This window comes from Prosopis cineraria, unplaced genomic scaffold (assembly GCF_029017545.1).
Source record: "Prosopis cineraria cultivar Desert tree isolate PC_DT_omini unplaced genomic scaffold, ASM2901754v1 PC6, whole genome shotgun sequence".
In the NCBI taxonomy this organism is placed as follows: domain Eukaryota; kingdom Viridiplantae; phylum Streptophyta; class Magnoliopsida; order Fabales; family Fabaceae; genus Prosopis; species Prosopis cineraria.
In genome coordinates this window covers 11,053,812-11,077,082 of record NW_026555337.1, presented here as the reverse complement: position 1 = coordinate 11,077,082, position 23,271 = coordinate 11,053,812, and the positions used below count along the sequence as shown (strand labels likewise).

General features: G+C 32.3%; 4 protein-coding genes and 1 long non-coding RNA gene across 11 annotated transcripts; all 5 read left to right on the top strand.

Moving 5' to 3' along the window:
* The first annotated feature begins 1,151 nt into the window (after positions 1 to 1,151).
* LOC129313863 (uncharacterized) lies at positions 1,152 to 2,675 on the top strand. The gene is made up of 2 exons (XM_054957261.1): positions 1,152 to 1,792; positions 1,836 to 2,675. Exons 1-2 carry the CDS (start codon positions 1,152 to 1,154, stop codon positions 2,524 to 2,526), a joined length of 1,332 nt encoding a protein of 443 aa, XP_054813236.1. The 3' UTR covers positions 2,527 to 2,675.
* Positions 2,676 to 5,321: 2,646 nt separating this feature from the next.
* Positions 5,322 to 6,546, top strand: LOC129314572 (uncharacterized). The gene is made up of 2 exons (XR_008594179.1): positions 5,322 to 6,159; positions 6,275 to 6,546. It is a non-coding gene; the product is annotated as an uncharacterized LOC129314572 (long non-coding RNA).
* A 1,851-nt stretch (positions 6,547 to 8,397) lies between these two features.
* On the top strand, positions 8,398 to 11,965 carry LOC129314478 (transcription termination factor MTERF2, chloroplastic-like). 3 transcript variants are annotated; one of them, XR_008594124.1, is made up of 3 exons: positions 8,398 to 9,639; positions 10,583 to 10,661; positions 11,142 to 11,965. XR_008594124.1 is itself a non-coding variant. In XM_054957921.1 (2 exons), the coding sequence occupies exon 1, from the start codon at positions 8,451 to 8,453 to the stop codon at positions 9,618 to 9,620; it is 1,170 nt and encodes a 389-aa protein (XP_054813896.1). In that variant the 5' UTR covers positions 8,398 to 8,450; the 3' UTR covers positions 9,621 to 9,639; positions 10,583 to 11,965. The 3 variants fall into 3 exon arrangements, 1 of the variants encoding a protein (XP_054813896.1); XR_008594125.1 differs by having other exon boundaries at positions 10,569 to 10,661; XM_054957921.1 differs by having other exon boundaries at positions 10,583 to 11,965.
* A 2,332-nt stretch (positions 11,966 to 14,297) lies between these two features.
* LOC129312946 (transcription termination factor MTEF1, chloroplastic-like) lies at positions 14,298 to 23,040 on the top strand. 5 transcript variants are annotated; one of them, XR_008593775.1, is made up of 3 exons: positions 14,298 to 15,562; positions 16,420 to 16,571; positions 18,245 to 19,573. XR_008593775.1 is itself a non-coding variant. In XM_054955747.1 (3 exons), exons 1-2 carry the CDS (start codon positions 16,552 to 16,554, stop codon positions 19,284 to 19,286), a joined length of 1,062 nt encoding a protein of 353 aa, XP_054811722.1. In that variant the 5' UTR covers positions 16,420 to 16,551; the 3' UTR covers positions 19,287 to 19,309; positions 21,549 to 23,040. The 5 variants fall into 5 exon arrangements, 4 of the variants coding, with proteins under 4 accessions (XP_054811719.1, XP_054811722.1, XP_054811720.1 ...); XM_054955747.1 differs by lacking the exon at positions 14,298 to 15,562 and adding an exon at positions 21,549 to 23,040 and having other exon boundaries at positions 18,245 to 19,309; XM_054955744.1 differs by lacking the exon at positions 18,245 to 19,573 and having other exon boundaries at positions 16,420 to 16,753.
* LOC129313862 (uncharacterized) lies at positions 21,631 to 22,792 on the top strand. The gene is made up of 2 exons (XM_054957260.1): positions 21,631 to 22,012; positions 22,149 to 22,792. The coding sequence occupies exons 1-2, from the start codon at positions 21,631 to 21,633 to the stop codon at positions 22,790 to 22,792; spliced, it is 1,026 nt and encodes a 341-aa protein (XP_054813235.1).
* Positions 23,041 to 23,271: the final 231 nt, after the last annotated feature.

The following is a 23,271-nucleotide window of genomic DNA, read 5'->3' as shown; positions in this document are numbered from 1 at the left end:
ATTTGAGATAATTTTGACATATGACACTTAAATGCCTAATTTACATTTAATATTGTCATATTTATGATTATCTAAATTTATATTGAAAATATAATTTTAATATGTGAGATTATTTTGAGAGAAAACAATTAGATGTTATTTCGATGGGTCATCCGAGCTGGATATGCCTTCACAAGTTTAAAAAACATCTATTATCCACCATTAAAATCTCCACCATTTAGTATTACAGTTCTCAAATAAGATTGTTTTTAAAAAAGAGCATACATATAAATAATTTAAAAAAATCTTGTGCATATCATTTAACAATGACATCTTTATCAAGATATCATTGATTTTGGTTAGAAAAAAAAATCAAATATCATTGACAACTAGCCTGATGTTATAACTTGTAAAAGTTTTTAGTAATTCTTCGGTTAGATTTGTCAGAGGTTCCTATAATGATAAAGACCTTGATTCTCCAAACCAGATCCAAGTTGTATCTTCTCCACTGTGTCATATTGCATTTCCTCCGACGATTTTAATAGGTTTTTTTTCTCTAGGGTGCTTTTAGGAACAGTTTTGTATTGTCTAGTTTTTATAATTTTACCTGTATCTTTATCATATTTATCCTTTATATCAATATAAAAAATCTATCAAATTATAATGAACAGTACTATATAAAATTTGATAAATATTGTTACCAATAAAAAATCTATATAAATTTATCAAAATAGACATTCTGTGTATTTGACTTTTAAATAATACTCTAATTTGTGCTCTTCATTCTTCACTAATTAGAGATCAAACTACACATTACATAATGAATAATTAATTGTGTTAATTTTTAATATTATTATATTTTAACCTATTTAATTCATCAAATTTTATGTTTTTAAAAACGCATTATTTAACCTATCAAATTTATGTTATTTAACATTTGTATGATATATATTTTTTGAAATATTTATAATATAAAACATTTTTATAACGTAAATTACAAATCGTAAATATTAATATCCATTTTGATAATCATACATTATTTAAAAGTATTTCTCAGTAGTTCAAAAAAAATTTAATTTATTAAGTTAATTTTTAAAAATATGCATCCCAACATAAAGTTTATTAAAATAATACTTTTTATTAAATTGCTTTTTGGTTAACGGAAATCAAACATGCCCCAACCCCAACTCCAAGTCGAAAATAAAAAAGAAAAAAGAAAAAACCCACTTTTGTTAACGTTTACGACTGACCTGTCATTCTCCTATTTTCTTTTGAATTTTCTTTTGGAAGGACTTTTATTTTCAGGCCTAGAAGCTGTCTTCGTGTTATACTGGTACTACTGCCACGACTCCGAGCGAGGGTTTTTCCTTCCTCCCAAGTTTCTTGAATCCATGTTTTCCATTCTCGGGAAATCATCCCTTCTCGGAGGCATATCGTCAACGCAATCTCTCCTTCAGCATCTCAACAATTGCATCGTGTTCGAAACGAATGGCTACTTGCCACTGCCAGCCAGGTACTGTAATTCAACTACATTAAATGGGCATTCTTTCACTTTCTCATATCTCATTGATACATGTGGCTTCTCACCAGATCAAGCTGTTTCAGCTTCCAAGTATGTCAGCTTCCAAACACGAGAAAAACCAGATTTGGTTATCAATTTCCTGAAGAATCTCGGATTCACAAAATCCCAGATTCTTCGTTTCACGAGTGAAGTCCCACAGTGTCTTCGATCTGTCCCTGAGAAAACCTTACTGCCGAAGATTGAGTTTTTCATATCCAGAGGCGTTTCCCGCTCAGACATCCCTAGGCTCTTGTGTAGTTGTCCTAACGTTATGAAAAGAAGCTTGGATAAGCAGCTCATTCCCTTCCTTTGATTTCTTCCGAGATTTGTTTCAATCTGATGACACGCTCGTTAAAGCTCTTACGCATTGCTCTGGCATTCTTCTTGATATTAAAACCCATGCCGTGCCCAATATGAAGCTATTAAGGCAAGTCGGAGTTCCTGAAGCAAATGTCGGCAAATTGTTGCAATGGTATCCTAGGACAATTACTAAAAGTGCTGGAAAATTCAAGGTGATAGTGGAGGAACTTCAGGAAATGAAGTTTGATCCTTTCAAAGTTCAATTTATTATGGCTGTCTTTGCTTTGTCGTCACTAAGCAAATCTACATGGTCAAAAAAGGTTGATGTGTATAAGAAGTGGGGCTGGTCTGACAATGACATTATTGCTGCTTTTAGAAAGTCTCCATTTTGTATGAAGTCATCTGAAGATAAAATTGATGCTATATTGGAGATTCTTGTTGATAAATTGGACTGTTCGCCTTCCACTATTTCCAATTATGCTGTAATTCTGACATCGAATTTGAATAAGCGAGTTGTTCCTCGGGCTTCTGTCATTCAAATGTTGTTGTCAAAGGGTCTGATGAAAAAGAAGAGCATGCTCTCAATGTTTGTCTGCACTGAAAGGGATTTTTTGAATAAATTTATCCTGTGTCATAAGGAGGAAGCTAGTGAACTCCTGAAGCTGTATGAGTCTAAACTAAACTGAATCTTGCAAGGTGAATGAAAAATGGAAAGGTTAAGTTATGGATTTGGGCTATTCACCAAAAAAAAAAATGTTATGGATTTGGGCTGAGATGATGCAAGCCCCTTGTCATTACATTTCTTTTGTCGTATGATGCATTACCTTGTTAATTTCTCTTGAGCATGACGGATCAAATCTGTTGATGGTTGTCTAAAAACTGAAATTTCTCTGCCATTTGAATTTGGTCCCAATTCCTGCGTTTAACAAGGTTATTTGTGATGCTATGCAGTTTTTTTTTTTTTTTTTTTGTTTCTTAGGGGAATAAATTTTGAAGTAGAAGGAAATAGTAGAAAGTGGAAACTGCAAAAGCTTACCTTAATGCTGTAACTCCTACATACCATGTAAATTGCCTTGTGATAGAAAACAGTAGAAAAATTCATTTAAAAAAAGGGAAAAACATAGCTTTTGGTCCCTGTATTTTGATCACGTTTGCTTTTGGTCCTTGTATTTTTTTCGGTGTTTTAGGTTTGCTTTTGGTCCCTGTATTTTTCCCCGATGTTTTAGGTTCTTACACTTTTGTTTTTCATTATTTTTAATCCCTTCATAAACAAAGTATAAGGACATTGGAGGGATTCAAAATAATGAAAAATAAAAGTATAGGGACTTAAAACATCGAAAATAAGTATAGGATCAAAGTAAAATGCGAGTAAACTATAGGGACCAAAAGCTATGTTTCCCAAAAAAAGAAAAAGAAAACATTAGAAAAAATAATTATAGAATACATTGAAATAATAACATTCATGTCTATTTAATTGTCTTAAAATCCCTCTCAAGATTAAGATTAGCTAACCACACACCAAAAGACATCAAACAGTATGTTGCATGAATTGCTTGGTTTATATACATGGTGTTTCGTCATCGTTCTCTGTGGTAATGGTGTTGAAAATTGGACACACGAGGCTGTTAATGTAGTAGCATGAAACAAAACTACGTTTTAGCAAGATTAAATGGCTTGTATCAAGCACTTGATTCTTGAACACCAGTGAGTTCAATAAGGATATGAAATTGATTTGTTGTTGACATTGTTATTTGTCTCTTTAATTACGAATTATCATCAATGACATGATCCTGCTGAATTTATGCTGTTTTGTTAATTGGCTGTTCGCCGGTATATTTCCTTTTGGGGATAAAATGAGGGATGTCTGTTGGATAGAGTTGAATGCAATGAAAACATCTGAGAGTAAGGAGTTGCCAGTAATACCTGGCAAATTTCACCACTATGATCTTCTTTGCCTCGTTGTTTAATGTCATGGAACATATGATAGAAAGGAATGATTACACCTATTGCTCTATGATGCTACATAAAACCTTTCACCAGCTTGCTGTCAATGATCTCAAGCTTAAATATGCCCAAACCTATGAAGAAGGCTTTCAGAGTGGTGTCAGTGGAGGCAAAGCAAGCAAGGATTTGTTATGAAGAAATTCTTGCTGTGAAGGGAAGGACCAAGAGTGAGAGTTCCAATTGGGTCCACTTGTTTGATGGCAGACAAAGGCAAAAAATGTTTCAAAGTGGCCAACATTAATGAGAATGGAGGAAGCTCGTTGAGGAGTCATGCTTCTTGATGGGGTCAGACTGAAACCATAACCATCTCAGTTAGTTATGATAAGATAATGCTCAATCTCTTGTAACAATGGTTTTGTCTGTCTTAAGCTGGACATGCACAGTTTAGCCCACGATTTAGGCTGCCCAAACTTGCTTGAGAGTTGACAAATTTCAAATTTCAATGCCCTTTAAGGCAAATTAAAATGTTGTTTAATAAATAAGCTTGGCTTTTCCTCATCTTAGAACATGGCCTTACTGATGAATCTTGTTCAGGTCATGGATGAACTTGTAAGCATCTCACAAGACTTTTGAGTTGGAAGTTGGTGCTACTTCCTCGCAGTTATTCTTGAATCCTTATTGTTAAATTTGCAAACTTGTAATTTGTCTGTTTGTGTTTGATGTAGGTCAATAGGAATTAAAGCTTATGAAGAGTAAAGGTCCATTCTCAAGAAGCAAGAACAACGAGCAAAAATGTAGTTTTGTCTCGGGTGCTTTAAAAGTCATACTTCACCTGACTCTGTTGAAGGAATTAATCTCATCAACAGGAACAACGACCACCATATTTTTCAAGATATTATTCAACATGCTTGTAATATTATGAACAGAAACTGGTTTATTTAAATTAATTTTGTGTACTGAGATGTAATTAGCACTGGGATTAATTCCTATTTTTTCATCCTTGGGCCTTAGCTAGAAAGCACATAAACTTTTAGAATAATTTTTGCGTCTTTAATCATTTCCTATTTTTAATTTAAAAATGAGGTGAATGATGGAAGATAGTCTTGTGGAGGTGTCGGTATCTTATTTTGAGAAAATTACAGTTCAGGTACCACACAATCAATTTAAATATAAAAGATCATCTTAAAATTACTTCAAAGTCATGTATTTTGTTGAAATTGTCAATTTGCTGTATTAAAATATTGTTAGATAATTTGTACCAAAAAATATATATTAGATAATTGTTAGTGAATTGTTCATAAATTTTTTTATATTCAAGATTATTTGTGTTGGACATGGCAATTTTGTTGCTGTTGTGTCTTGTAAGTTGTAACGTTCCTTTTTTGGGCCAAAGTTATTGTTCATAGAACTTTTATGTATTTAGATTTGTGTGAGCTTTTGTCCAAAAAAAAAAAAGATTATTTGTGTGAGAATACAATAATCTTCCTCTCTTTTTTTCTGGTTGTATCTCATAGAGAGAATGGTAAATAAATCAATAAGGATATGAAATTGATTTGTTGTTGACATTGTTATTTGTCTCTTTAATTACGAATTATCGTCAATGACATGATCCTGCTGAATTTATGCTGTTGTTAATTGGCTGTTCGCCGGTATAATTTCCTTTTGGGGATAAAATGAGGGATGTCTGTTGGATAGAGTTAAATGCAATGAAACATCTGAGAGTAAGGAGTTGCCAGTAATACCTGGCAAATTTCACCACCACTATGATCTTCTTTGCCTCTGGTTGTTAGTGTCATGGAACATATGATAGAAAGGAATGATTGCACCTATTGCTCTATGATGCTACATAAAACCTTTCACCAGCTTGCTGTCAATGATCTCAAGCTTAAATATGCCCAAACCTATGAAGAAGGCTTTCAGAGTGGTGTCAGTGGAGGCAAAGCAAGCAAGGATTTGTTATGAAGATTCTTGCTGTGAAGGGAAGGACCAAGAGTGAGAGTTCCAATTGGGTCCACTTGTTTGATGGCAGACAAAGGCAAAAAATGTTTCAAAGTGGCCAACATTAATGAGAATGGAGGAAGCTCGTTGAGGAGTCATGCTTCTTGATGGGGTCAGACTGAAACCATAACCATCTCAGTTAGTTATGCTAAGATAATGCTCAATCTCTTGTAACAATGGTTTTGTCTGTCTTAAGCTGGACATGCACTGTTTAGCCCACGATTTAGGCTGCCCAAACTTGCTTGAGAGTTGACAAATTTCAAATTTCAATGTCCTTTAAGGAAAATTCAAATGTTGTTTAATAAATAAGCTTGGCTTTTCCTCATCTTAGAACATGGCCCTTACTGATGAATCTTGTTCAGGTCATGGATGAACTTGTAAGCATCTCACAAGACTTTTGTGTTTGGAAGTTGGTGCTACTTCCTGGCAGTTATTCTTGAATCATTATTGTTAAATTTGCTAACTTGTAATTTGTCTGTGTGATTCATGTAGGACAATTGGAATTAAAGCTTATGAAGAGTAAAGGTCCATTCTCAAGAAGCAAGAACAACGAGCAAAAACGTAGTTTTGTCTCGGGTGATTTAAAAGTTATACTTCACCTGATTGTGTTGAAGGAATTAATCTCATCAACAGGAACAACGACCACCATATTTTTCAAGATGTTATTCAACATGCTTGTAATATTGTGAACAGAAACTGGTTTATTTCAATTGATTTTGTGTACAGAGATGTAATTAGCACTGGGATTAATTCCTATTTTTTCATCCTTGGGCCTTGGCTAGAAAGCACATAAACTTTTAGAATAATTTTTGCGTCTTTTAATTTTAAAACGAGGTGAATGATGGAAGATGGTCTTGTGGAGGTATCGGTATCTTATTTTGAGAAAATCACAGTTCAGGTACCACACAATCAAGTTAAATATAAAAATTATCTTAAAATTACTTCAAAGTCATGTATTTTGTTGACATTGTCAATTTTCTGTATTAAAATATTGTTAGATAATTGTACCAAAAAAAATATATTAGATAATTGTTAGTGAAATTGTTCATAATTTTTTTTATATTTAAGATTATTTATGTTGGACAGGCAATTTTTTTGTTGTTGTGTCTTTGTAAGTTGTAACGTTCTCTTTTGGCTAAAGCTATTGTTTGAAACTTTTATATATTTAGATTATTTGTGTGAGCTTTTGTCAAAAAAAAAAAAAAGATTATCTGTGTGAGAATACAAATAATCTTCCTCTCTTTTTTTCTGTTGTATCTCATAGAGAGATGGTAAATAAATCAACATCCAAATAATAAATGCCAGATGACAACAAAGTAGGGTAATTATTTTTGAAATTTATAGGGAGTAATGATTTACTCCTCCGGTCCTATTTACAATCATTTTTACCAACCTCATCAATACCAATGCAATAAAAGTAAGTAAAAATTTTCAAACATGCCCCTATATAACAAATCTAAAAATAATGTCCTGTTACTTTTTTCTCTCTCATAAAGGGTAATTTTGAAAATACCTCTCAAATATTACCTAAAAAGACGCACATGACTTATAAATGGGATTAAATACACCTTTTAAAATGAGACTTATAAATGAGACTAGAGGGAGTATGTGATACTAATTTTTAATAAAATGGTCAGAATATTCTAAAAATAATAAGAAGCTTTTGTAGGTATATTTTTTTTGGCCCAATTCACAATATAATTCATATTGTAGAATCAAATAAGCAAATAGCGCTGATATTTATTATATTTGTTAATAATATATCGTTATATATTAATGATAAATCCTTTATAAATTTTAAAATTTTAATAATAAATTTTTTAAAATTAATGATAAATTCATTATATATTAATGTGAACCAGCCATACTCAAAAATTTTCAAACATTTAATTCTATATTTTCTAAATACAAGATTTTTTTGAGCTAATAGGCCAATTTATCTAATAAAAATAAATAAAAACTTCAAAATAATAAATGATTACTTATATTAAAGAGTGATTACAAATTAATATATTGTGTGAAATGATTACTTCTATTTCTCAATATTAATAAAATGAAATTAAAAAATAATAGTAATTTTTTATATTATTTTAATTATTAATTTAATGAAAGTAATCTTTGAAATTGTCATTTATTTTTTTGAAGTATTATAGTCATTTCGTGAAAAGCTATAACGTCAAATAAGTCTAAATTAACGTCAAATAAGTCTAAATTTTTTTAAAAGTAATTACCTTATTTTGTGCCCTTCTTTTGTCATTTATCTTCTCGAGTGAGATTTATTTTTCGTTTTTTCATTGCCCTTCTCTCGTAAGTTGTAAGTTGTTTTTTTTCTTTTTTTTTTAAATACAACTTTATTCTTCAGTTAAATTAAATGAAAGGAGTCTGGCACTTAAGCATCATGTCAGACTTCAATTTTTAAAGACGTATATAAAAAAACATTATTTAAAAGAGACAAATTTTTAAAATAGTATTTAAATTTTTTGAGAAATTAATTTTACAATTGTTAATTGTGAGATACTTGATAATAATGAATAAAAAAGATTGAGCTTTACTTCAAAAAATAAAAATAAAATAAAAGGGCCATGTCCGGCTTCTCGGCTTTCACGGGGAGGGGTGCACTTGACCTTCCTCTGTTTAAGGGTTTCCTTTGAGCTGCCTGTCGGAATACATGTCTCGTTTTCTCAGCCGAGCGGTCTCGTTTCGGAGGCGCATTATCAACGCAACATCTCCTTCAACGTTTCAATATCTGCTTTGTGTTCAAAGCCAATGGTTTTCTGTAAGGTATGCTAATTCAATCGCGTCAGATGGCCGTTCTTTCACTGCCTCATATCTCATTGACACATGTGGCTTCTCACCCAAACAAGCTGAAGCAGCTTCTATGCGTGTCAGCTTCGAAACGCGAAAAAGGCCAGATTTGGTTATCAATTTCCTGAAAAGTCATGGATTCTCGCGGCCGTTGATTCTTCGTCTCATTCGAAAGGCCCCATGGTTTCTTCGATCTGATCCTGAGAAAACCTTTCTTCCCAGGATTGAATTTTTCAAATCCAGAGGTGTTTCGAGCTCACACATCTCTAAGCTTATTTTTAATTGTCCTAACATCATGAGAAGAAGCTTAAGTAATCAACTCATTCCTTCTTTTGATTTCTTTCGAGATTTGTTTCAATCTGATGAGAATGTCATTAAAGCTCTAGAACATTGCTCGGGCATTTTTTCTGGTACTAGAACCTCTGCCGCGCCAAAAATAGAGATATTGCGAGAAGCAGGAGTTCCTCAATCAAATATCATCAAATATTTGCAATTTTACTCTAGAACATTTACTTCTTCTCGTCCTGGTCGAATTAAGAAGATTGTGGAGGAAGTGAAAGAACTTGGTTTTGATCCTTTGAAGCTTCAATTTCTTGTAGCTGTTCATGTATGCTTATGCTTAAAAAAATCCACACTGGCTAAAAAGGCTGATGTTTATAAGAAGTGGGGTTTTTCTGACCATGACATTCTCACGGTGTTTAGAAAGCATCCTTTGTGTATGGCAATATCAGTGGATAAAATTGATGCAGCAATGGATTTTTTTGTGAATAAATTGGGCTGTGATTCTTCCACTCTTAGCAAATATCCTGCAGTTATTACATTGAGCTTGGAAAAGCGAATTGTTCCACGTGGCGTTGTCATTCAAGTTCTATTGTCAAAGGGTCTGGTGAAAAAGAAGACATTACTTCGAATACTTAAATTAACTGAAAAGGACTTTTTAAGGAGGTTTGTCCTTTGTCATGAGCACGAAGCAAGTGAATTGTTGGAGTTGTATCAGTCTAAACTGGATCTTACAAGGAAAATGAATCGTTGAATACTGGCAAGGTTTTAAGGTATGGATATAGACTATAAATGTAGAAATTGTAGAGCTTTCTTCTCCCTACATCTCTTTGATGCATTACAATATTAACTTTCATGTTTGCTCTAATTTTGCCTGGACAGGACAGGACCTATGAATCAAAACTAATGTTATGTCTGTGAATGAAAGTTTTTCTGCCTAAATCGATCTCTGTAAAGTTATATAGTTTATATTAAAAAAAATGTTGTGCTTAGCTCAAAAAAGTATAGTGTTCATTATGCTTATATTGAAGGATTAGATGACAAGCGACATAATAATTGTCCCCATAAAAAACAACGGTTTAAGCTTTCTGTTGATGCGTTGGCTGGTAACTACAGATTAGTGGTTTTGATGTTAAGTTCATAGCCTATTCAATGTATGAGTGTAAGCCATGTATGGAAGGCCAGAGGATAGGCTTGAAATCCAATGGGTATGAGCAGAGAAGGATTCCCCCGGGGTGGGGAAGCAATTTTTTTTTTAAATACTTTCATTTGTGAAAAAAAAAAGTCAAAACTAAGGGTTAAAGGGTAAAAATACTTTAAAAAAAAATTCCCAAGAGATTTTGGTATCCTTAAGTCAATAATAGTACATAAATACCCATTAACTTTATATAACAGGTCAACCTTCCCCAATCCAATAAGTTATATTCTTAGAACTTGATGGTTAATGTCATGCTATTTAACAAATTAGGAAAGGTTGTCTTGTTTTTATGAAGTTAATGGATACTCATGCATTATTGTTGATTTAAGAATATCAAAAGCTCATAAAGAAATTTTTTTGAATAATTTTGGACCTTAACCCTAAAGTTAATTCTGGCTCCCACTTTTATATGGTTTTCCATTTTGGCCCCGTTGGACGGGTTTCTAGATCCATATAAGAGCAGGTCCGTGGTCTTTGACAAAATCAATGATTCGATTCTTACAGTATATTCCTGGCAGGTGCATGCTTATTGGCTTATTGCAAGAGAAGGCAGAGAAATAGTGTAGTTTCCATTTCTGTCATAATCTGTTTTGTAAGGTACGTGATAAACATATTTGCATACATTCATTAGCTTAAAGAGACCATTTTACATGCCTAATATCATTTCATATGCATTTATATTACATTTTTAGTGCAAAATTGCCTATGCGTTGAGTTAGATGCATTAGGAGTATTTTGGCTATAAACTGCACGTTTTACAAATGTGGGGTTAAGTTTTGGAATTATGTTTTTTAATGAATTAAAATGATTGGCCAAATTGGTTTTTTATTTATTCATCTGAGGTTGGAAGTTATTAAGAAAAGACACACTTTAAGGTTGTCTCTTTAAAAGGTTTTCATTTAGCTTTAGGTTTTAATTCAAATGTGTACTTGTTTGCATTTGTGTCTTGTGAGACCTTTGCATTCATATTTCCTTTGTTACTTTAATAACTAGGTTGAATCAAATATTTCTATCTTAGTTCAATTAAATAAATGTTATACTATAATGAATTGATTATTTGATTAAATTGTGATTTAGATGAGTTAATGTGAGAATTGAAGATATAGTTCAAAGCAATTCAAAGGGGCTTCAAGAAGGCAATATTGTTCGTGACATTTGTGTATATTTGAGAGGGTGCAAGTTAAGCTTGAAATGGTGCATTGTATTGAATCAGGCCTAATTTTGGAATTGTCGTCATTTGCCTCCAAATTCTAGAGGTAGTTTCGGCCAAGGGGGTGAATTGGTTGAAGATCACAACCACTTGATAAGTTTCCATAACTTCTTTATTATTTTCCCTTGGCCAATTTCGCGCATTAGCATTCCCATTCAGATTCTCTCCCAATTTTTGCATTTTCAAACATTTTTTTCTCACTTTCTCACTTGTTCATTTTCTTACTAAATCAATCACTCATATCTTTCTCATTCCTTCACCAAATCACATAAAACTACTCACATTCTCTTCCTCTCTTCAAATTCGTCCACTCCTTTAGATCTAATTAAGGATTAAAGGTTCAAATCATTCATTGAAGAAGATGAAAAGGTGTGGCCTAGTGCGTTTAACTCTTGAAGTTTTGAAGGTAGTGATGAGAGGATTTCTCAAGGTATTCTAAAGGGATGATAGATGGAAGATGAATCAAGAAGCTACACTTGGCTAAGACTTTATATTCTTTTAATTTTTCTCATTTGAATTGATGATTGGTTCCTTAATTTAGGATTGATGCATCATGACTTTGTAATTCTAGTTGAATTCATTTTGTTGTAATGAGAAATATTTGTTTGGATGACTATATTCTTGTGAGAATTGTGGTATTTGATTCGGCCATATCTAGTTTAATGCAAGGTTTTGTGTTTTTTATTGATGAGTCTTATGGTTCACTCTAATCTAACACCGGCCATGGCCTCATAAGGATTAACCAATTAAGACACTTGGTCAACTCTAAAACTAAATTAGAAAGGGAACCTAAAGACATTAGTTGATAACTTAAAGGATCTAAGTTTTCTATGATAGTTTTCATAGGGAGCTTAATTCGGCCAAGAAGAGAAAATTAACATGAAAGCCGTAATTAATGAAAAAGATAATGATTATTTCACTGTCTAAACTTTAGTGTTCCGCTTCATGAAAGGGGATTCGTACACACTCTCTTTAGGTTAGGTTTTCTAGCACTTTTGAGTATATTAGCTTAATCAAACGTTTTCAATTTTGGATAACTTGTACCTTTAGATAACCTTACTTTGCATTTCGCCACTTCCTTGATAGATGGTCTAGGTTGACTCTAACGCTACATTAACTAGTTTAGTATTTATTTTGAGAGGTGGGCAACAACCTTGTTCAAAATGGGATCAAGGTTACATCAATCAATGGTAATTGGAGGATGTCTATGCGACATGGGGGAACGATACATGATTCCATAATTTTCCTCCTTCATCAAAAGCATGCTTTAAATAAACCCGGAACACTAAAGATTCTCAAACGCCATGCTAAACTTGTGCTTAACTGTGAGAGAGAATTACATATAAATTCAATAATTTTAGTTTAATTGTTAATAAATCTTATAGTAATTAATTTTTTTATATAAGATTTCAACGTAATTCCCTGTAACTATAAATACAAATGGGAAAATTAGTGGTTTAGTCCAAATTCTTTTGATTCAATTAAATCAATTGAAAAAGAAAGAGAGATAATTTAAGATTCAAAGTAAAAAAAAGAAAGAGTAGATTAAGAATGATAATTTTACCTTTATTATTGAATTGGCAATGAACAAAAACAAGGGATGAAAGAAAAAGCAACAGTGAGATTATTAAAAAAATGCAATAGTGAAAGAAACATTAACGAAAAAAAAATACAAAGAAAATAAGAAGGTTAAAGAGGCTGAAATTTTAAATAATTAAGGTACATAAAGAATTTAAAATTATGAAAAAGTTATACTAAAACATAGATTTAAATTAAATTTACATTTATAACTTTCTATGTATCTAAACATGAGATTTGACTCAAATTCATATTCAAATTTAAATTCTTATTAATCTAAATACACATTATATTTTTTTTAAAAAAAATAACAAGTAGAACCAATAAATTAAAATAAAAATTTATTTGGTTTATATAGGAAAAAAGAGTATATCCGTAAATAATCCTTACACATAAAATTTCTTGCCACAAATAAATCCATCTTACATTATTCTCTTTATTTTAGACATGTTAAAAAAATATATATATCATTTAGAGTTGGCTTGTTATAGCATAGGAGCTCTACTCAGGTAGGAGACTCTTTACCCAAGATAATGAAAAAAGAGAGAGAAAATGACATCTTGATTTTATTAAAAAAATTATTATTAAGAGATCCTATAAAATTTATAAAATTTTTTAAATTCTAAATCTTGCACATTTATAATTTGATTAAGGGTTTAAGGGCACTAACAACTAGGTACCAGCTACACAAGTTGTAAATGATTGTTACCTAATTATTAATACCCTTAATTAAATTATAAGTACTCAGGATCTTAGACTTGAAAGTATTTAGTGAATTTCTTGAAAGCTTTTGATAATAAATTTTTTTTATGTGAGATTTAGATGTAATTTTTTTAAAAAATTAAATAAAATGAAGAATTTCAATTAAAGACTATAAGTGAACTTAATTACTAGTTAGTTTTAAAAAAAATGTAAAACTTCAATTTAATCTAAGGGAATTAAAATTGAAATAATTTCAACGAAAAAAAATCAAATTACTCTTAACTTGTTATGTTGAACTATTAATTATTAATTTTTTTATTTTACTTGTTAATTTATTAATAAAAGTTATAAATTACATGAATTTACAAATCAATAATTATACAATATTTAATATCAATTATTAATTTACTAACATCAGTTATAAATTACTAATATATATTATAATTTATAACTAATATTAATAAATTAATAAATAAAATTTTAAAATTAACAACTGATATTATTACTTGTTCAACGAATGAATGTAATTTATAATTCATAATGATAAATTAATAAATAAAGTAAAAAAATTAATAATTAATAATTTTATAAAATAAGTGAGGGATAATTTGATTTTTTTCTGTTAAAATTATTTTTTTTAATTTCTTTAAATTGAATTAAAATTTTAAATTCTTTTGAGTTTTATTAATAATTAAGTCACATGGATGGTTGTTAATTGAAATTCTCCTAATGGTAACGTCTAGGTTTCCCTTAGGCCTCCGTTGTCTTCCTTCAACAGACACTGGCTTCGTTTTTCTTGCTCGAGCTGCTGGGGTCTGCTGGAATCCATGTCTTGTTTACTCAGCAGAGCCATTCCTTTTCGGAGGCAGATCATCAACGCTATCTCTCCCTCAACATTTCAACATCAGCTTTGTCTTCAAACCCAGTGGTTTTCTGTGCGGTACGCTAACACAAACGCCTCTAATGGGAAATCTTTCACCGTCTCATATCTCATTGAAACCTGTGGTTTCTCGCCCAAAGAAGCTGAAGCAGCTTCTAAGCGTGTCAGCTTCGAAACGAGGGAGAAGCCTGATTTGGTTATCAAGTTCCTGAAAAGTCAAGGATTCTCACAGCGCCAGATTCTTCGTTTCATTAGACGGGTCCCAGAGTTCCTTCGATTTGATCCTGAGAAAACCTTTCTGCCCAAGATTGAATTTTTCAAATCCAGAGGCATTTCGAGCTCACACATCGTTGCGTTCATTTGTAGTTGTCCTTGTATCATGAGAAGAAGCTTAAGTAAGCATCTCATTCCTTCCTTCGATTTCTTTCAAGATCTGTTTCAGTCGGATGACAAGCTCATTAAAGCTCTTCGATATTGCTCGGGCATTCTTCTTGATACCAACAAACGTGCCGTGCCTAATATGAAGCTATTGCGAGAAGCAGGAGTTCCTGAATCAAATGTCATCAAATTGTTGCAGTTTGTTCCTAAGACATTAACTGGAAATCCTAATCAATTTAAGGAGATTCTGGAAAAAGTGAAGGAAATAGGGATTAATCCTTTGAAGTATCAATTTCTCATGGCTGTTCATCTGTACTCATCCTTAAGCAAATCCAACTTGGCAAAAAGGGCTGAAGTTTATAAGAAGTGGGGCTGGTCTGACGATGATATTCTCGCGGCATCTAGAAAGTTCCCCTTGTGTATGATAGCGTCAGAGGATAAGATTGATGCAATAATGGAGATTCTTGTCCATAAATTGGGCTGTGATCCTTCCGCTATTAGCAGCACATATCCTAATGTTTTGGGATATAGTTTGAACAAACGAATTGTTCCAAGAAGTGCTGTCCTTCAAGTTCTGTTGTCAAAGGGTCTGACGAAAAGAAAAACTTTGCTCTCAACATTTCTATACACGGAAAAGGACTTTTTAAGGAGGTTTGTCCTTTGTCATGGGCAAGAATCTAATGCGTTATTGGAGTTGTATCGCACAAAACTGGATCAAGCAAAGTGAATGAACAACGGAAAGGTTTTAAGGTATGGATAAGGACTAGGATGTCTTAATTGTGTAGATGTCATCTTACTGCATTTCGTTTGGTGCATTATCTTATTGTTTGTTTTAAGCCTTTAATTGATCTTGGACATGTCGACACATCAAGTCAATAAAAGAGCTTCCTGCACACTGAAGTCTCTCCGTCATTTGAACATGACCCATGGTTTAAAGATGATCCCATTTTGACATTGTTTTTAGTTTCTTAAAGTAAATCATTTTGGAGTGAGAATCATGTGCAGTATAGGTTGAAATAACAAGTCCTGAGAATAAGGAGTGGCTGTTAGTTGGGGGAAAAAAATCTGCGCATCTTAATCTCCTTGGCCTCTCGTTGTTCTGGACCGTATGTATGTAAAGCGTTGGAGATCAAGAATCTTCATCACATAGGCTCTGATCACCTATCTTTTCCTTTCTTTGTTACTTGTTATATATTTAGGCTTAACTTAACATTTGAGTAAGCTGATATTGTAGGTTTGGTTGGGAGAGTAGTTTCACTGCTCTTGTGAAATTAAGCGACAAGAATTCTCTTCCCTCTATATTTCTTCAGAATAATTATAAATTCCAGCATGAGGTCTCATAAAACCTTTAACCATCATCCTGTTGATTATGTGCATAAGCCTAGAATTGCAAAGATTCTCCAAGACGTGGCTAAGGTCACTTGTATGTTTACTATCAGGTCATCCAGTGAAATGGATAAATAATGAAGTGCTAAACTATAAATAAATATCTGTTTATGTTTTTATGAAAGAACATGATGATAAGTCGGCACAATATTCATCATGTATGAAATGGAGGTTGGGTTTGATAATTTTATACTCAGTTCAGCTAGCCAATTAACTCGCAGTGTGCACTTGGAAAGAAATGGAGACAGAATAGAGAGCTATAATGTTGCTGAGCTTGGGGACATGGTGTCCAGTTGCACTTGAAAGTTAAAATTAATGAAAGCTGATTTCTTGCTACTGTAATATCCATTTTGATGCAAGACAGTAGATTCAGGTGCACTTGCAAACTCTTCTTGATGATGATTCCAGATTCCCATGCTGTCATTCCCATTTCTCTATTGTTGACATTTTCTAGGAGGAATAAAAGATATTTTTGCTCTTGAACTATTTTTATGAGAAGTGGTGGGTATCTTAGACTATTTATTGAGGTAATGTCATCCTTCAAGTGTTAAAATAGTTGCAATGTTGTCTCTTGATTAATAGACATTGATGTTGATCGTTAATCTCAAATTATCTTGGTGTTAAAGAATATTTTTGCTCCTAAAATAATCATGGAGGAGTTATAGACATGCCTGTGAATGGAGTTTTTTCTAATTCCAAAAAAAAAAAAGAACAAAATAAAAATTAGAAAAATATTTGGATTACGGGGGAAGAAGGAAAATTTCCCTAAATAACCCATAGAAATAAATACATTTTTAATCGATCTTTTTATTTACATTACATGTTAAAAGAAAAATTAAAGACTACTTTTTTAAAATAAGGGAAAATGACAATTAGAAACTCATGGAAACATTAATGACAATTACAAACTTTGAATTATTGAAATTTTAATAATAAATCAAGATCCTTACTTATAATAAATTATCTTTTATTGATTAGTTTAAAATTCACATTGAATTTTAGTAAATTGTCAACTAACATTATAAATATTCTCAGCTAATTTTTGTATATTTCTGAAATGATAACAAAAAATTACAAGTGATTGGGTTGTAATTTATAACTGGCTCTCATAAATTATCAACTGATGTTATAAATAATCTCAATTATATTTATTAAATTTTCCAAGGGATTTATATATTTGCATATATATTGATTGTAAAAAAATCATTACTAATTTGTTTGCGATTCATAATTGATTTACATAAATTTTCAGCCAATAATATAAATAATTTCAAATTTATTTATTTAATTTTTTAAGTAATTTTTTTATTTATTGATAGTAAAAAATTTATTATTCACTTTTTTAATTACAAGTATCAACCATGATCTATTATTGAAATTTTAATAATTTAAAATTTATAATTAACATTAATATTAATGTTTTTACGAGATCTCTAACTATCATTTTCCCATTATATAACTATGTGAATAAATTGAATATTGTCGGACCCAACTGAAAATTATTCTTTTCTACATTCAATATTTAACTTCCACAATAGATATTGGTACATTAAGTTAATGAAACCTTTAAAAATAAAGTAAAATATTCTTTATCACCTAGAAAGATTTGATCCATAATCTATAAAATTGAATTTAAATGTAAGGAGTACACATTTCAATAAACATTCTTGATCTTAAGTTTCTTTTAGTTTCGGAGTAGGAGTATGTTTCGGCTTGGTATATCCCAAGACCCATCTAACCTTAAACTTTCTTTATTAAAAAAAACTAAAATATATATTTTAAAAATATAAGATATTATGTAACTTTGAATAAAACTCGCCTAGATGAGATCAAATCCCAAAGCAATGTCCCGTTTTCCCTCTGGCCTAGTGACTGTATTCTTACTTCCTGGCATAACAGAGTGCAGCTTCTAGGTTATCTTTCTCCAGAATTCATGTCTCGTTTTATCCGCAGAGCCATCCATTTTCGGAGGCATATTATCATCGAAATTTATCCTTCAACATTTCAACATCTGATTTGTGTTCAACCCCAATGGTTTTCTGTTAGGTACGCTTCTTCAACCTCGTCGAATGGGCATTCTTTCACCGTCTCTTATCTCATTCACGCCTGTGGCTTGTCACCCAAACAAGCTGTTTCAGCTTCCAAGCGTGTCAGCTTCGATACGCGAGATAAGCCAGATTTGGTTATCAATTTCCTGAAAAGTCATGGATTCTCACGGCCCCAGATTATTGGTTTCATTAAACAGGTCCCAGAGTTTCTTCGATCTGATCCTGAGAAAACCTTTCTGCCCAAGATTGAATTTTTCAAATCAAGGGGCGTTCCGACCTCACACATCCCTAGGCTCGTATGTAGTTATCCTCAGATCATGTCAAGAAGCTTAACGAAGCAGCTCATTCCTTCCTTTGACTTCTTTCGAGATGTGTTTCAATCTGATGAGAATCTCGTTAAAACTCTTCGATATTGCTCGGGCATTCTTCTTGATATCAACACACGTGCCGTGCCTAATATGCAGCTATTGCGAGGAGCAGGAGTTCCTGAATCAAATGTCATCAAGTTGTTGCAGTATTTTCCTAGGGCATTAACTTACAGTCCTAATCAATTTAAGAGCATCGTGGAAAGAGTGAAGGAAATCGGGATTAATCCTTTGAAGTTTCAATTTCTTATGGCTGTTCATGTATACTCATCCTTCAGCAAATCCACATTGGCGAAAAAGGCTGATACTTATAAGAAGTGGGGTTGGTCTGACAATGATATTCTCGCAGCATTTAGAAGGTACCCCTTCTGCATGACTGTGTCAGAGGATAAGCTTGATGCAGCATTGGAATTTCTTGTCCATAATTTAGGCTGTGATTCTTCCGTTATTAGTACATATCCTATTGTTTTGGCGTACAGTTTGAGAAAACGAATTGTTCCAAGAGGTGCTGTTCTTCAAGTTCTCTTGTCAAAGGGTCTGGTGAAAAGCAAAACTTTGCTTGCAACATTTGCATATACGGAAAAGGTCTTTTTAAGGAGGCTTGTCCTTTGTCATGGGCAAGAAGCTAATGAGTTATTGGAGTTGTATCGTACAAAACTGGATCAAGCAAAGTGAATGAACAATGGAAAGGTTTTAAGGTATGGATATGGACTAGGATGTCTTAAACTCTTAATTGTAGAAGTGTTTTCTCACTAGTCACTACAGTCTTTTGGTGCATTACCTTCGTGTTTGCTTTAATTTTGCTTCGGCTTGTTGATGCATCAAGTCAGTGAAGAGCTTCCTGTACACTAAAATTGCTCCCTCGTTTGTATCTGATTCTATGTCTTAAAGATTATCTATGACAATGATCCATACCCCTGAACGAGTCATTAACTCTACCGTTTCCATTGTTGATCATACAATTCATGCTAGGAACCTTTGGAGTAATTTTGTCACTGGCTCTTAGCCTGAGTCCTTTGCTGTTTAGTATTTTATAATCTCACTTGTTTTATTTGTAGATTATTTTTCTGAATGATATATTATTCCCTTTCCACTGAAAACAAAAAGATTATCTCTGATATGATCCATTGTTAAATTTGTTGTTCTGAACTACATGCTTGTGCAGGTGAAGTAAGGGATGTGTTGATCATGAACCATCATGACATAAGCTTCCATTTCATCTGTCTTTTCCAGATCTATTTATTTCCTTTATCTTTCTGTCATTTGTTATTTTTATTTTTAGGTTTAATTTAATGTTTGAACAACCTGATTTAGGGGCATTGGTTGGGAGATTAGTTCCCTGCTCTTGTGAAATTGAGCAATAAGAATTCTCTCCCCTCTATATTTCTTCAGAATTATTATAAATTCAGCTTGAAGTCTCATAAAACCTTTAACATGTATCCTCTCTTTTTATTTTTTTATTTTTTTTTCTTTTCTTTCTTTTTTGTTGGTTATATCCTTTTACTGCTGTTAAACCTGCATATGCTCAGAACTGCAAGGATTCCTCAAAACTTGGCTAAAGTTACTTGTGTTTATTATCAGATCATCCAGTAAAATGGTTAAAAAACGATAGTACTTACAGGTACTTGTGTTTATTATTTTATTAATAAAATTTGTTACATGAACTGTACGACATCATTATTTTCTAATGCCACCAAACTTGAGCATATTGTTTACTAAAAAGTATCTTTAACAATTTCATTAAGCATTTTATTTAATTTTTTCTCTATCTCTTCTTACAGGATTCAAGATTTTTTTTCTTTTTAAACCTTTGTCGCCAACACCTCACACGGCCTTTTTTATATATGTACTAACCATTTTAAATGATTTTGTCATTTTTTCCCTCAATAAATGACACCCCACTCTTGCCCCCATTTGATCATTATAAATCTTATATTTTTTTGTATGTTTACGCATTTATCTCAATATCTTTATTAATTAATATTGATTTGGAATAGAATTAGATGATTTTGATGTTTTGGGATGAGTAGGTCTAATTTATTTATTTATTAATAACTTGATCAAGTAAAAATTATTAATTAATTAAATGTATTTGCCAGATATGAATTAATTATATATAACTTCTTACAATCCGAAATTGATAGGATATATTAAAATTATTGCCATTATGATTTTAAGGGTTAGACAATGAAATTTAAATTTAAATTATCAACCGTTAATTGTTTTAGTGGCAAACTACAACACCACTTCATTCTTTCAGAAGAAGTTTTGGATACTATTGGCACAATTGTATGTGTGTGATAGTGTCTATCTCTCTTCCTTATGAGGAAGAGTTAGATTAGAGGTAACATTTTTAAAATAAAATTTAGATTATCTCTAGTTAAACCTCAGTCATTTAATGTTGTTCTCTAGTCACTCCTCTTATATGCTCTATTTTGTTAAAATTCGTTTGCTAATTTCAACAATAACTCTACATTACTTTTGGGTTCAAACACTTGATTCTTGAAACGCTCTACATTATTTTATTACTTTGATCAACCTAATTTGTTGAATTAACTAAACATATTGAGGTGAAAAAAAAACGACATAAGATCTTATTTTGATATGCAAAAGTAATTTCATGGTTTTATTCTCTTATTTCACACCAGATTATAATTAAATCATGACAAATTAAATATTTATAAAAAAAATAAAATAGAAAAGTATTTGCTATGCATTGGAAATAAAAAACTATTTCTAAAAATAATCGTACAAATAAATGCTTCAAAAATTGTTCTTTTAATTTATTTCCATGAAAAAAAGAATGACGACAATTTTTATACGTATTTAGTTTAATTTCAACAATAGATATTCATGCATTTTAGTTCAGCTAATGAAAAGCATTAAATTAAATTAAACATAAAATTTGGAGTGATCAGAGATCAAAATACTGTCTAGGTTTCCCGATGGCGTCCGGTGACGGTGTGTATTCCTCTAACAGACTCCGGCTTCGTTTTTCTTGCTCAAGCTGCCGGAATCCATGTCTCGTTTTCTCCGCAGAGCCATTCCTTTTCGGCGGCATATTATCAAAGCGATTTCTCCTTCAAAATTTCAACCTCAGCTTTGTCTTCAAAGCCAGTGGTTTCCTGTTAGGTACGCTAACTCAAACGCCTCGAATGAGAGCTCTTTCATGGTCTCATATCTCATTGACACGTGTGGCTTCTCGCCCAAAGAAGCTGAAGCAGCTTCTAAGCGTCTCAGCTTCGAGACGAGAGAGAAGCCAGATTTGGTTATCAAGTTCCTGAAAAGTCAAGGATTCTCACAGCCCCTCATTCTTGGTCTCATTAGAAAGGCCCCATGGTTTCTTCGGTCTGATCCTGAAAAAACCTTTCTGCCCAGGATTGAATTTTTCAAATCCAGAGGTGTTTCAAGCTCACACATCTCCAAGCTCATTTTTAATTATCCTAGCATGATGAGAAGAAGCTTAAGTAAGCAACTCATTCCGTCCTTTGATTTCTTTCGAGATTTGTTTCAATCTGATGAGATGCTCATTAAAAGCTCTTGAACATTCCTCGGGCATTCTTCTTCGTTCTAGAACCTCTACCGCGCCTAAAATAGAGATATTTCGAGAAGCAGGAGTTCCTGAATCAAATATCATCAAATATTTGCAATTTTACTCTAGATCATTTACTTTTTCTTCTCCTGCTCGAATTAAGAAGATTGTGGAGGAAGTGAAAGAACTTGGTTTTGATCCTTTGAAGCTTCAATTCCTTATGGCTGTTCATGTATGCTTATCCTTAAAAAAATCCACACTGGCTAAAAAGGCAAATGCTTTGAAGAAGTGGGGTTTCTCTGACCATGACATTCTTGCAGCATTTAGAAAGTTCCCCTGCTGTCTGACGCTGTCAGAAGATAAGATTGATGCAACATTAGAGTTTCTTATCCATAAATTGGGCTGTGATCCTTCCGTTATCAGTAGCACATATCCTTTTGTTTTGGGATATAGTTTGAAAAAGCGACTTGTTCCCAGAGGTGCTGTCCTTCAAGTTCTGTTGTCAAAGGGTCTGGTGAAAAGAAAAACTTTGCTTTCAACAATGTTGTATACGGAAAATGACTTTTTAAGGAGGCTTGTCCTTTGTCATGGGCAAGAAGCTAATGCGTTATTGGAGTTGTATCGTGCAAAACTGGATCAAGCAAAGTGAATGAAGAATTGAAGGGATTGAAGATATGGATATGGACTAGGATGTCTTAATTGTAGACATGTTTTCTCACTACATTTGTTTGGTGCGTTACCTTATTGTTTGCTTTAATTCAGCTTGGACGTATTGACACATCAAGTCAATAAAGAGCTTCCTGTACACTGAAATATCTCCGTCATTTGAACATGACCCTATGTTTTAAAGATTATCTATAATACGATCCAATTATAACATTGTTTTTAGTTTCTTAATCTCCTTGGCCTCTGGTTGTTCTGGACTGTATGCTTGTAAAGTAATGAAAGTGTTGGAGATCATGAACCATCACAACATAGGCTCTGACATGATCTATCTTTTCCTTCATTTGTTATTTGTTATATTTAAGCTTAATTTAATGTTTGAGTTAGCTTATATAATGGTATTGGTTGGGAGAGTAGCTCCATGCTCTTCTGAAATTTAGCAACAAGAATTATCTTCCCTCTATA

What these genes read in the sequence shown, in the direction of transcription:
- LOC129313862 (XM_054957260.1), top strand. Translation starts at nt 21,631, where the DNA reads ATGTCTCGTTTTCTCCGCAGAGCCATTCCTTTTCGGCGGCATATTATC. An exon ending in TGAATTTTTCAAATCCAGAG is followed by an intron (nt 22,013 to 22,148) that starts GTGTTTCAAGCT and finishes GCTCATTAAAAG; the next exon opens with CTCTTGAACATTCCTCGGGC.
- LOC129314478 (XM_054957921.1), top strand. Translation starts at nt 8,451, where the DNA reads ATGTCTCGTTTTCTCAGCCGAGCGGTCTCGTTTCGGAGGCGCATTATC.
- LOC129313863 (XM_054957261.1), top strand. Translation starts at nt 1,152, where the DNA reads ATGCCCCAACCCCAACTCCAAGTCGAAAATAAAAAAGAAAAAAGAAAA. An exon ending in TCAGACATCCCTAGGCTCTT is followed by an intron (nt 1,793 to 1,835) that starts GTGTAGTTGTCC and finishes TTGGATAAGCAG; the next exon opens with CTCATTCCCTTCCTTTGATT.
- LOC129312946 (XM_054955744.1), top strand. Translation starts at nt 14,382, where the DNA reads ATGTCTTGTTTACTCAGCAGAGCCATTCCTTTTCGGAGGCAGATCATC.